The following is a 14,406-nucleotide window of genomic DNA, read 5'->3' on the forward strand; positions in this document are numbered from 1 at the left end:
TCTCTTCTCTGTGTGCTTGCTAACACCCACCAAGGCCATGACATTTCTCTTTTGATGACTTTGAGAAGATGTGATGATTACTATGTAGGTGCCTATGGTGACAATGTATTGATTCAGTGAGATACATAGGACATTAAGATATCATGCTAACCTGAACCTTCTGACAGGACAGCAGGGGGATAATCTATTCCAAGAGAACCTACTGCAGACATTTGCACTTTGAAGAAGGCTCAACAATGCAACTCTTACAAGCTTTGAAACATGTCAAGTCGAGATTTCACAAAGGTCGATGCTGTAGTTAAAATCATTATCTAAAAGGCTGTTTCTTCTTTTTCTTTAAACCTTTTAAGATAATACTACAGTAGTTGTAAGTATGTTCTTGTTCCTCAGGTGATATAGAGGCTTTATTGAACTGAAATATTTTATGTAAGAAACAAATCCTTTGACACTCTCACCTCTTGAAAAACTGCTAAAAACTTTCAAGTATCCAAAATGATTGCTCTGCATCATCCATATCTTCTAAATCATTATCATTTATAGAGGATTTCACCAGATCTTCCAAACTCACACTTACTTAAAACTTATAAGAAAATAAAATGCTGAAACACAGTTACTGTAAATAAATCTAAATTCCAACTAGTATCAGTGTCTGCTTACAAACCTGCACAAATAATGTTAGACCAACAACCGATGAATTTTAGTAAAAGCACAAGAATACTAGGAATGCAATTCGGACAAAGAGGAATATCAAGACACGTGAGAGAAAGGCTAAGAATAGCAAGAACACAAAATACAAAGCTAAAACGATTTAGGAATATGAACACAAATATCAAAATCCATTTCTACAAAAGCCTAATCAGACCAATAATGGAATATCCACCAATACCCACGTGTTTAGCATCGACTTCCAATATAAGTGCATTACAAAAATTCCAAAATTAAGATACTAAGGTCCGCAGTGAGAAACAATCAAGAAGATGACAGTCTGAATATAGAACAAATACACAAAAAATACAAAGTAGAACCAATTAATCAAAGATTATACAGACTGGCAACCAACATATGGAGCAAACTAGATCAGTACAACAGTGAATTAACAGAAGAATCCGTAGCAGAAGAGAGAAACCACCCAAACAACATAGACCACAGATGGTGGAGAAGAGTATCTTCATATCTTCATCGTGATGAACCTCAACCATTATATTATTAAGAAAAGCCTTGTGAAAAAGTAATATTTAAAATTTACTAAGTAGGTATCATGCAAAATCATTATGATAATTAACATCAAAGTTAAAATGAGGAAATTGGAACTAATTTTTTTATTTTATTTTATGTTTTAAATATGATTATACTAATAAGAAATAAAATTCAAAATATGCAATGTGTACAATTTACTATGTTGTTATAATGTAAAATTATTATTGTATTGTGTTAATATTAGAAAAATTGTACCCTTACCTAAATAAAATTGTGGATAAACCACACTTGACATTACTCTTACTAATATTTCACTTTCTAAACTATTCCCTACCATGGTTAGCTAGCTAACTGCCCTCACCCTTCTTTCACCCATCTTACCTATCAGCTAAAAAAAAAAAAAAAAAAAAAAAAAAAAAAAAAATAAATTATACAGTCAATATTTATACTTGCTGTACTGAAATGCTATTAAGCCCCATATAAACTTTAGGTCAACTAAAGTACCACAAAAAGAAAAAACTACAAATATTACAAAGCAATAAACAAAACTTATTTGTTATACTGTATTTACTCACGTTCGTGATAACAAATAAATAACTTACTGTGGACGTGTAATCTCAAGGGATCTGTAATGATGTCTTGAATAGTGTGGGGGCTCATCATGTAAAGAAGCAGCTCTTCTGAATACTCTACCATCTCTACCATTCCCTCCTCTTAAAGAGTTGGTTGATGTTCCCCCTCGACGACGTTCAGGACTCTACATGAATAAAAACAAAAAGAATAAGTAACAACCAACTTTTGTTCACACTCTGATAAAACACCATTTCTCTTTCTCTTACTACATTCATACACAAACATATATAAAAAATTATTTCCCAAAATTTCTTCCTTCCATCTTACACAACACAGGTATAATAGTAAACTAATTAAATACTTTTAACAAAGAACCTGCTGTCTCTTCATATAAATACAATGCTGTGGTACAGTTTTCTGTGTCAATGTCAACATTAATTTACCCACACCAGGATTAAATTTGGGATGCCAGGAAAAAATGCCTTCAAGTATTAAACTGCAAAGGCAAAACTTACTTCTCCCGACCCAACCTGCCACAGGGCAAAATCATTTACTGTCAAAATCATTTCTGGGTTTCAACATTTTTACAAATTTACTCAAGGTTTTGCTATATTTCTATATGAATTTTATTTTATCACAAACTTACATAATAAAACAATCAAGTTAATCCTATCCTTGTAAACAATATTGATCCAATAATGCTGAACACTGACCTCAAGTGATGTATATAATAATCTAGTGTAGTATTGACACACTTTCAGTGAAGTGTTGAAGCACTTTCATATTTTTTAAATGGTCCTCGGGCAAAGGTACCCATTTCCTCAACTTAAATAACAGCTTTTTATTTTCAAATATGATTATTCCTTTGACATCCCTGCTCACACTTTCTTTGAGAAAATATGTATTTTTTTTTATTTATCACTGATTGCTGTTTACTGTATTTCAAAATATATCTGGTCTTTATCAGACTACTTGTGTATTTATCTTTCTTTAGTACCGTACTTATTTTTGCTACTGCTCTTACCATCCTCTGTAGTTATTATTATTATTATTATTATTATTATTATTATTATTATTATTATTATTATTATTATTATTATTATTATACCTGCAAGCAGTCTTATAGAAATTTTTGGCAATTTTTCATTGGTTGTCAAAGCTGGGGAGGCTCTAGCTTTCTATCATTTTACAATACATGAATGAAGGCAGGAGTACAACTATGCCATATTTATACCCACAAGCAGACTTACAGAAATTTTTGGCAATTTTCTATTGGTTGCTAAAGCTGTGGGTGGGTGCAGGGGGCAGCTCCTAGCTCTCTACCATTTTTCACAAGGCAGATGAAGCCAGGCATAGTTGTACCCCTGGCTTCATTCGCCTTTTGAAAACGTCCAGTCAGCCACTCTCACAGAGATGCATCATTCCTCTCCCAGCCAATAGGAGGAACCTTACTCCCCAATTTGATGATATTTATTATTATTATTATTATTATTATTATTATTATTATTATTATTATTGACTTTCTTTTCCATTACATGACAATACATATTGCCTGAAAGTGGCAAGTCAAACTTCCATATCATCTTCGAGTGAATCTATTTTAAAAGATGATGAGTCTGACTTTCCCGACCAACATACATTTATGAAATTATAAAAGCAAAAGGCTTTTGGCAAAAGCAGTACAGTATATCAGTCATTCTTACCTGATCAAAGTCCATTTGGGACGGTGAAACTGAGGTTTGTTGTTGATGCTGCTGTTGCAAGAGATTCAATATCTGAGCAATATCTGTCGTCACACGTGCTTCTAGATTCTGCATTTGTCTGTAAAGTAACAGTATGTTGAAAAGCAATGTTCTGTTGGTAGTAAAATTTAGCTCAACGAAGCTTTGATTCCGAATATTTATGTTAAATTATTCAATCAAGTTTCCACATTTAAGAAGAATTTTTTACTCTACATTTATCTTTACTTTTACATTTACAGAAACTAACACAGCTTAATATCTATTTGATGTATAAAACAGTACAATGTTACCATGCATCTGTCTTCAGTTCAATGCTAATACAGTATATTATGCTAAGATACAGTGCTTTGAAAACAACTGTCGTGTTCACGAACTCCTTAATACTCAGCAAAGGACAAGGTTCTTCATGGCAAAGAGCAGATGAATAAAGTTAACATTTTTTTTTAAACTGATAATGAAACATCAGAGATTTACATCATTTCTTATACAAGGTATAGAAAATCAGTGAAGATAGTGATGGCCTTTTTATTACAGTACAGATTTTGAGATTATTAGTTTTGGAGATTATTGGTATAAAAATGTGCTTGATAACTATAATGTAATCACAGATTCATGTTTTATACCTGTTTTGCATTTTTAATGCTAATTTGAAAGTCACTTATGATCTAAAATGAAAAGCACCAGGGGGCTGTCATATCTCAACTAATTACTATACTTTGTCACTCCTTTTCATATCTTGTTTCTGTTACTGATCAAATTTGGTGAAAACTCTCAATGAACTGAAAAGTAGGGCTGTCATATCTCAACTAATTACTATACTTTGTCACTTCTTTTCATATCTTGTTTCTGTTATTGATCAAATTTGGTGAAAACTCTCAATGAACTGAAAAGTATATCACGATTATGTTGAATGTATCTGCAGTGCACTGCAAGGCTGGATAATCAACCTTCCTTCAATTAAATTCAAATCAAGAAACATGCAATGAACAACATTCATGACTCTAGAGGGTAACATCCTATCTGTTTTCTACAGACACGAAGAAATTTATGCTTACATGGTCATTCATATTTAGTCTTAACACTCATACCTGCTAAACTGGTCCATTCTTATGTACAGGCGAAGAATATCATCTTTTATGTCATCATCATTATCATCATAATCACCCTCCTCTTCCCCTGTGTAGACAAAGACAAGCATGCTCTCAAACTAAACAGTTGACAAAACCATAGGGTGAAAACCAACATGTAAGTGTGAATGAATCCACAGAACAGGCCATATGCAAAAGGACACATAAAATAATATTAAAAACAGAAAATCAGAGCACAGAAACACACAAACAAGAAGATAATCGACAATCATGCTGAAACAATACTTCATTTTATAATCTAAATAAATAAAAAGAACACCAGATAAAAACAATTTGTGAAGGGGTAGCATAGGACTACATTGTATGGAAAACATGACAAGGAAATGTAAAAAATTACACATTAGTAAATGCAAGTCATAAGCTCAAACCAACAATTATACATTGCTACATAGTTATACATAAGCAGGTGAAAAAGGGAATCAAACAGTGAAGTGGTACAGATGCATGTTCAGTAAAGCATGAGTGCCAATGAGCTATATCTAATAAAGTAGCAAATAGCATAATTAAGAGTAATTCCTGAATGAATTTGGTTTTATGAATTAATCTTGTTTATGAGAACTCATAATCAAAATATTAATACTCATAACGACTCTGTTACCTAAACTGAATCTGGATATATTTGGACTGATTTCAGAGGTGACTGCATCACTGGCTACTCATGTGATAAGTTTTGGGTTCCATAACATAATGCTAACAATAGGAGGAACAGAAAGTAACATTTCATAGTGACACATCAGACAGTTGGCTGTACACACTAACAGTGAAGATGTGGATAACTAGGCATTACTAAAATAGGTAAGTAGCAAGTCGGTTTTAAGAATTTCTGGCAATACTACCTGGAAAGAGCATCAATGCGGCTATTAACTTCTACGACATCACGGGCATAAAAGTGCGACGTAGAGGGAGGTCCTTCAACAGGTAAAGTGAGACTCGATTGCCGGGTATGATGGACCCGTCTCTCTGGACTGGCACTTCCTGCAACTAGTGGGCCAAAGCTATGTTACTCAAATCAAGCACAGGGGCCTAAACAACCTTCACTTTAGAACACGGGATGCTACAAATGTGCTAATAGTATATAGCTAGGGTACAGTGTTATTGCTACATGATCAGCATAGTTGGGAAAAATTTAGTGGTGGGGGCATTTTCTTAATACTACAGCTCTTGGTTAGATTATGAACCATTACATCTACTATACTATTCTACTGGTTTGTCTGGAAAAGAAAGTAGAGATGAACTATTGCGGATACACTGGGGGTCACATGTTTGCTTTAAAAAACCTGAAATAAAGTTGACTGTTAGTTTACCTGATCAATGACATCAAATACAGTTACATACTAATTGCCCATATTATTTGTTCAAAGATGATACTAAGAGTAAAGTGTGAAATCACACTACTGAAGTCGTTCATACCAGCTCCTTCTTGAGAATGGTGGAATTATAATCAGTATTACACAACGTTGACAAGAATATTCAGTGGAAAAAGTAGTTTTCCATCTCCTTCTGCTCTGTAATCTGATTCAGAGCCCTAGAACGGCAGACAGTCTTCTGTGGCTGGCCTAAAGATGAACTGCTTCATGCTCCAGTTCTCTAGACTGACATTTAGACTTATTTTTTTAATATCAAGTACAGTAGTGACACTGAGTGTTCATTTAGTTGTGTATTTTTCTTGCATTAATTTTACTAATTAATAATATTTTTTCAGATTATTAAAATTAATAATATTCAAACTGGACAATGGAACGCCATGAAAAGAAGTATCAACCTCTTAAACAAAAAAGAATAGCATCTATATAAAATAATTTGGGTAGAATCAAATATGAAAGAGGAAAAAAGGATAGTTAATATTAATAATATATTCTATGAAACCACTGTCTTCCAGAAATAAGCAACTTCCTGGTAATTAACCAAATTTTTATTTAACCCTTATGCTATGAACCTTGTGATTATTATGAACCTGAGGCAAGGGGAGATTGTCATCTGAGTTAAGACTGGTAATATAATTATATATATATATATATATATATATATATATATATATATATATATATATATATATATATATATATATATATATATATATATATATATATATATATATATATATATTAAATGTATGTATATAAATATACACAATATATATATGTATATATATTCATAGTCACATTATATACATACAGTATATGTATAAAATATAAATTTCTGACTTGCATTGGGACCGAATCCTGGTCTTTCAAATGAGAGGCCAGTTCTGTCCTGATGTGAGTCAGTAATTTGTGTCTGTGAAACAGGTGCTCATGTGTTCCTTAGTTCCATATATATATAGTATATATATATATATATATATATATATATATATATATATATATATATATATATATATATATATATATATATATCTGTATATATATAAAATGTGTGTACATATATACATATGTATGTAGAAAAGTATTTAAAGATATTCAGACAGTTTAAGATGAAAACTCACATAACAGAAATGTTTTCTGTAAAACATTTATAAAAAAAAATATATTTCCTTAAAGTCTCTCTGGTTTTCACAATTAATTTTCCTGATACAGAAAACCATCTGTTTATCATTTATGCAGTTTAATTTTTTATTCCCAAAAGTCTTTGTTAATGATTAGAGCTCCAATATAATTCACTTGGAAAACTACTCCCATCATATCTAGAATCTCAATGGTCCCTGATACAAACCCTTACTTAGATATGACTAAGAGTATTACGAACATACCAGTTAATCTATACATTTTAGCATTTGTAGGCTATATAATCAGTATATATTTAGTATTAACAGTGACAGAAAAAATATGAGGCATATTACTCCACGTAATTACAGTCAGTTTCAAAATATTATGAGAGAGAGAGTTCAGGACTCTACCAAGAACATAAAAAATTAAAACTATCAGGAATAATCATAAGTATTTATAAATTATATAAGATGCACATCACAAGAATGGAACAGAACCATAAAATAAAAAAAATATTAAAGACTGTTATTAAAAATCCTTGACAAAATAAAACGGAGGGTTACGATGTTTAACAACAAAACTCCTTGTGAAGTATTTAGTAAACTTTACAGACTTATATGGTAACATATGCACATTCTTTTGAAATGTTTCATCATATTTTTAAAACATCAGTTCCAGTGAAGTCCGTAAGGGTTTAGTTGAACAATTTGTATTTTTATCGACTGAATCGATTCTAATGAGCTTAGAAAATAACTAACTGACATTATTCTGCAATACGAATCCAACCAACTATTTATAAATTTTCCCCTCTGATAAATGACACAGCAGTATTACAAGACTTTAATTCCACCAGATAAATGTTTGACAATAAAAGGTGCAGCAGTATCTCAAACGAAATATATCATAATTTGTCACTTTCTATTTTCCACTTGTGCACCCTGAATATCTTTCGCGTTTGCTTCTTTTTGGTACAAGTCTTTTCCATTCTAAATGCTGACTTTTAGGGTTCTCCTTACTGATATATGAGACATTTTCACCTTCTCCAGCCTTTTACACAGAACAATTTCAGCTTCTCCAGCCAGTTAGTTAGTATATTTAACGTATTTTCATCTTCTCCAGCTTTAGTATATTTTCATCATCTCCTGCCAATTACCAAATATATTTTCAGCTTCTTCAGCCAGTTTAGTACATTTTATCTTCAGCCAGTTACTTAGTACATTTTCATCTTCTCTATCCAGTTTAGTACATTTTCATCTTCTTTAGCCCGTTACTTGGTATATTTTTATTTCATCTTCTCTATCCAGTATTTAGTACATTTTCAGCTTCTCCAGGCCGATTTTTAGCTTTTCCTGCCTATCTGGCACATTTTCCAACTTCTGGAGTGTACATGAGAGAGAACAGGTTAACACTGATCAAGTTTTATATTTTCCTCTATCAGGCACTGTGACAGGCCACTGAAGTTGTCACAAAGCTCAAACACAGGTTAATCCACTAAAATTAGAATTATGTGAATGGGATTTTCTTCTTGGGTTGTAAATATACATCTTATGCAGTAAAACATCACAGTATTTTGTATATATTTTAGTTGTTTTTTGGGAGTAAGCAGACAGATTTTGTTGTCCTCTGTTTCTTTTACCCCAGTATTTTTTGAGACAATCTTTCTGGGAGGCCCATCCTGTTATAAGCTTAATTACTTTACCATTCTTCTCTCCGCTTACAACCTGATCTGAGAATGCCCATTCTTGTTATATTGTGTATAGCTCTCTTAGAACGATTCTTACCTTAAGACGTTCTTTAATGAGCAACCTTCATGATCAGCTTAAGGTGAGATCACATACAGGCAAACTTCTTGCTCCATATATCAAGCCTTCCCTGCTACTACAAAATCAGAACCTGCCTGGCCATGCAATTTGAATAAAAATGAAGAAAAAGTCATCTGACATAGCCTTTTATACAAAACCTACTTAAAGGGATTGTAAAAACTTGGCCAAAGAAAGGTGGCTAGTATCTTAACGCAATGAGTAAACTTGCAGAGTAATAAATTAGTGCGTGGAATCCTGTAATGACATTGTCACGAGGTATTATGGAAGTTAGGTATAACAAGTACTGTACTCTTATGTTTACAGTGATCAGCACTGGGCAGTATGCAGCAACTGAACCATTTACCATAATGTGCATTAGAATGAGCATATGTTGAATGGATTAAACAAACAGTTTAGCTGACAATTTCTTTATCACATTAATGTAGTAGAGGCTGTAATTTTTTTTGGGGGGGCAAGTAGCAACAAAGCAGCGAAAGGCTGCTGCATTAGTAATCAGGACGCTAAATCCACCAAAAAGTTATGTTTATTAAGCATGTGGTTGTTCATACTTCACAGCAGTCCAAAGATGCTCTATAAATATTCAATATTTAAAATATGATTAGCAGAAGCATTGCTTGAGGTATTCTTGGCTGTGGGGATAACACATCTATCTCACAGCAATACATGTGTGTGTGGAATTCTACTGTAATGACAGTATTGTAAAAATATGTTCACACCTTTCTGATATTTGTGATCCCACTATGGAAATAGTCTGAATTTATATGTTAGCTGCATGATAAAAATTTGTTTTGATAACGATCAAAATTATATTTTGATCACAATTGCACTACTGCATTGTCCCATTCACAGCCACGCCACATAGTGCTTTTACTTTCTATTACTGTACAAATCATACTGGAATAAGCCAGATTTACAATGGGTTTCATCCCCAGAGGTAAAGACAAATTTGTACCAAAGGAAATGTTACAAACAGTTTTCCCATTTCTCTGCATCAGTATCTTTTTAATGGCAACACTCCTGGCTGGACCATTATACAAGGGTTAATGGGTGAAATGTTGTGTTAGATATACACTGTACTGTACAAATGCTTAAGTTTTACTGTAATTTTAATGCACAGACTTTGCCATGTGATCATATGTAGCTAAACATTATGTAATTCAGTGTACAACTAAACATACTGTCATAATGAAAATAAATAATCTGCCAAAAATTTATGTACATTAATTAATAGCAAATCAATGGTAAATTCCAGCAGCTTACCCTACAGATAGAAAATAATGGCACTTTTTTAAAATAAATTATTCATTTTTGTGACTGTTAAATTTCAAAATTTCTGTAGATAAAGATCAATGATATGATATAAGTATAAAAATATGCTCTTTCAAATCTTTCATGAGGGACAATACCTACTGTATTATATTTATGGATAAAATAGTCTCTGAATATCTGCACAAACGTACAATTCAATAATTTTTTAAAAATATTACAGTCAGATAACTAGAACATTCATTTATAATAATACCAAGCCTGTGAGGATTTTTTTTTAAATACTGACCCTCATAAGTCTAACCCCCGATTTTCATTAATTTTTTTTATATAATCCATATTTTTAAAACTACGATATACTTAATATAATGAAAGCCACCACAGAGTCCCGACCTTAGCTTATGAAAGGCCTGCTGGGGCCTAGCTACATTTAGTACAGCTTGGTTCGGAGAAGTCCAATTTACAAAATGCAAATGTTACTAGTGCTAAAGTGAGTATATTCTGAACCTATCAAATTTCTTTAGTTACAAAAAAAGTACATGTTGTTTATTTCCAACTACAGTAGTGAAGTCACCAGAATAGATTTTCTACCTTTGTTTACAACTATGAAGCTCCAATTGTGTTTTGGGTGTGTAACGGTTACAACAGTAACCAATGTTAGGGAAGCTTTGCCATTTTCTTTTATCTGTATTCATACAACTGCATTCACATTTTCAACATGGTAAATGTGACACTGTAGTTATAGGCTACAGATTGTGATCCCTGTGTTAAGGAAATAAAAAAAAATATACATGCACAGGATGATATGACCACAATAAGATGGATTTATTGGTGTTTCAACGGACTGATGAAGCTAATATCAGTGATATTCATCTTGAGGAAAAAACCTGTCATAGTCAAAGAAGAGGTTACATATTTAAAATAAGGTTACATTACAGATCAAGGCCACCTTGAACCTGTGTTTTCATACAGAATGTTTTAATTCCTTAAACCACACCGGTTCAGGTTACGACATTCTATATGAAAACATTAATTTGATTCATGATGTCCTCTGAGTGTAAAGAACGATCCTGGATAAAGAATGATTTAGAAAGATGTTCATAGTTCAGCATACCATGTACTCTGAGTCTGCAAGACTCAGCGTCGTAATGTTTAAAAGCAACAACAACAGATGCAGCCTTAAAACTATTCAAGGCAAAACACAAGCAATAGAAACATCGATATTACCAGGAACGAACAAGAATTATGCTAGATGTACATTTTAATTGATGTCGAGAAGGGAAAAATAAATTTGTTGGGCCAGCTTATTTTTATAAACCTGTAGCGTTCAAAATCATTAGCATAGTGACGTTTTAACTATTATCCTTCGAGGCATATGTATCAGAATAAAAGACCCAGCGAACATACTTTATTTGAGAGTGCTAATTTACAACGCAAGCGGCAAACTGCATGAAGCTGATTTATTGTAAATATATTCATTATGATGATTCAAAGTAACAGTTAAAAAGTGACATAAATTTTATGAGATAAAAAGGGTCTAGTTTCTAGTTGAACTTGGGCATGTAAATTGTTTCATCACTATTTAAAATTTCTAGGACTACAGTATATTAAAATCACAAATAATTAAAAGTTCATGAAATGAAGGATAACTAGTAGACATAAGCAGTATTTAAGGTACAGCTCTAGAAAACAAATCTTCAACTTGTCGTATGGGCGCAAGAGGACTCCAGTTTCAATCTGAGCATGATTTTAAATACACACATAAATATACATACACACACTGATACGCATGCATACACTGGCACACACACAAAGCCAAACGAAAAATATAAAGAAAATAATGTTTTGCTTGATTAAATTAACACCTGATGACTTGATCATTTATGGCCGAAATTTTTTAAACTTATTAGTATATATACCTAGTAATATTGTACCAATTTGTCAAAATTCTCTTCTTCAAGTGACAATGAAGCTGAATTAACAATATGCACTAAACTGAGATTAGTATGTCAAAATAATCTTTCAAAACAAAGCTTTTTATGTAATTATACTTTTCTTCAGATGGGATTGCTGCAAAAAGTGCAAATTAAAGAAAAAAAAAAAGAGGAAAATTTATGAAATCACAAGGAATAGTTTCCCATCACTTGAGCCACACTCAGAACATCCAGTTACTCTTGTTGCTGTCTTTGTACTGTTTTTGTAGATGTTGGTAATCATTATTGTTATTGTTAGTTTGGTGAGCGAAAGTAACCACAACCCTGGTCCAAGTTCACTTATCCTTATATAATGTACTGTAGAAATATAAGTTCAGAATACTAGTAATGCCCATTAACTTGTTATAGCATATGACTTATGAACCATCCCTAGGCCACGAAACAAGGATTTTGAATGTAATATACTTAGTGCTTTGTCAAGAATTCGGGAAATAAACACCATCCCATTGCAAAGTTGGTACAGGTCACCAGTGGATCAACAACCACTTAGTCTTGTTGAAATTCCTAACATTTCATGGTCATTACTACTTGATTTTGGATAATGTTGCCACTGTGCTGGTAAACAATGATCTACACCACCTTATTTTGTGGCAATGACTTGGGAACAGACATCTAGAAACTCGAATATTGAGGGAAACTTACTACTCAAAGCATAATAATCTTGCTGCTAATCTGTGCTTCACTCTGATAACAAAAGAACTACAGTAGTTAAAAATGTCAACACTTTAGTTTTATTTACTAGCCCTAAACCTCTTTTATAACTAAAAAACTTTTAATTTAGTACCAACGTCACCATCATCCAACTGAGAAATTAAAAGAGCGGCACAATGTCACATCAGAATTAAAAGTTGAGAAGTAATACACCTAGAATTTTTTTGAGGTTTATCATCAAATGGACCTGAAACATATCCTTTCACTATTACATCGATAAAGGAAGAGCCAAGTGAAGAATCTGACATTTTCTGCGTAGATATACCACCCTTCAAAAATAAAGACCATCAATGTGGGATGACATTAGTAGTATCATTGCAGTCCCCATAAATTAAGACTGGCATCCCCCAAAAATGTAAAATATCTTGAAAAATTTGCCAAAAAAAATCATATATATTTTCTTGTTAAACCTGAATACACAAAAAAGTAACATTCAAGGAGGGCCCAGAATTAAGGCCTTTCCACGACAAAGTCATGTTTGCCACAATGCCTAATCAGGATCCACACAGCTTCACTTCAGGTGTTAGAATTACTTGAGTACTACAGTACAAAGAACATTCAAATTCGGTTAGAATAATGACCAATACAGTTTATGCACAAACCAGTACCCTTTAAGATGCATATATTGCACAAAAAATTACCCTTCAGGTGTATATATTTTATGCTTTAATGTCACTAACTACATGATGTATTTTTTTTTGCTTACTAGACTAGTTATTTCATATTTTGGTTTTTGAATTGTTTACAAATATAAATGTAATATGACTTTGCACCTTCATTACAAAGTACCTTGGTCTTTTTTTTTGTGAGTTTTATTGTAAAGCTTACAAATCTTGTAATGAAGAATGTATATTTTAAAGGGACTACTAAACTGTAAATGAAGTAATAAAGAATTATCACAGTCATTTTGATTGTTTTACTGTAATTTATTACTCTTCAAAAAATTGTTTGTCAAAGTCCTACGTTTTGTTGCAAAATAAATCTTATAATTCATAACCTATTCTAAAGTTAGGTCAGTAATTTTATAAATGACACAAGGGTAAGCCAGTCAGCTACAAAAGTGACACCCTATGCTTCAGTATTTTTTGTAAAAATCATTACTTCTCACTTTCTTATTATTTATGATTTACTATAAAACTAGACATACAGCAGTGAAGTTATCGATCAGAAGATACATAATGACACTGGTAATGGTTTATTATTTAATACGGCTAACGTCAAAGTATCTGTAGCCTGCTATGAAAAATGCTGTCATGACATCGCAGAAAAACAGAAAAGCATTGCTGATTTTACAAAAATAACAATAGCTTGTGACCTGAAGCCGAAATTTGTGAAGAAAACTTGATAAGAACGCATTACCTTTAGACATGGGACTAAAGAATACTAACTATAAATCATATATATCGACATTTTGTAAGGTATGCATGAAAGGAAAGAAGGAAGGAGAGAGAATTATTACAGAAGAT

General features: G+C 32.3%; 1 protein-coding gene across 28 annotated transcripts in view; it reads right to left on the reverse strand.

The window, feature by feature from the left end:
• Positions 1 to 14,406, reverse strand: part of sei (seizure) — a 538,215-nt gene that overhangs the window by 61,449 nt on the left and 462,360 nt on the right. For 27 of the 28 annotated variants that reach the window (XM_067087717.1, XM_067087722.1, XM_067087727.1 and 24 more), the window contains 3 exons: positions 5,497 to 5,641; positions 3,474 to 3,591; positions 1,800 to 1,954 (listed from right to left, as the gene is read on the reverse strand). In XM_067087717.1, coding sequence (XP_066943818.1) covers positions 1,800 to 1,954; positions 3,474 to 3,591; positions 5,497 to 5,641 — 418 coding nt within the window. Of the gene's footprint in view, positions 1 to 1,799; positions 1,955 to 3,473; positions 3,592 to 4,600; positions 4,689 to 5,496; positions 5,642 to 14,406 lie in introns of all 28 variants that reach the window. The other variant, XM_067087721.1, reaches the window with a different exon arrangement.

The sequence above is a fragment of the Macrobrachium rosenbergii genome, chromosome 44 (genome assembly GCF_040412425.1).
Source record: "Macrobrachium rosenbergii isolate ZJJX-2024 chromosome 44, ASM4041242v1, whole genome shotgun sequence".
In the NCBI taxonomy this organism is placed as follows: Eukaryota; Metazoa; Arthropoda; class Malacostraca; order Decapoda; family Palaemonidae; genus Macrobrachium; species Macrobrachium rosenbergii.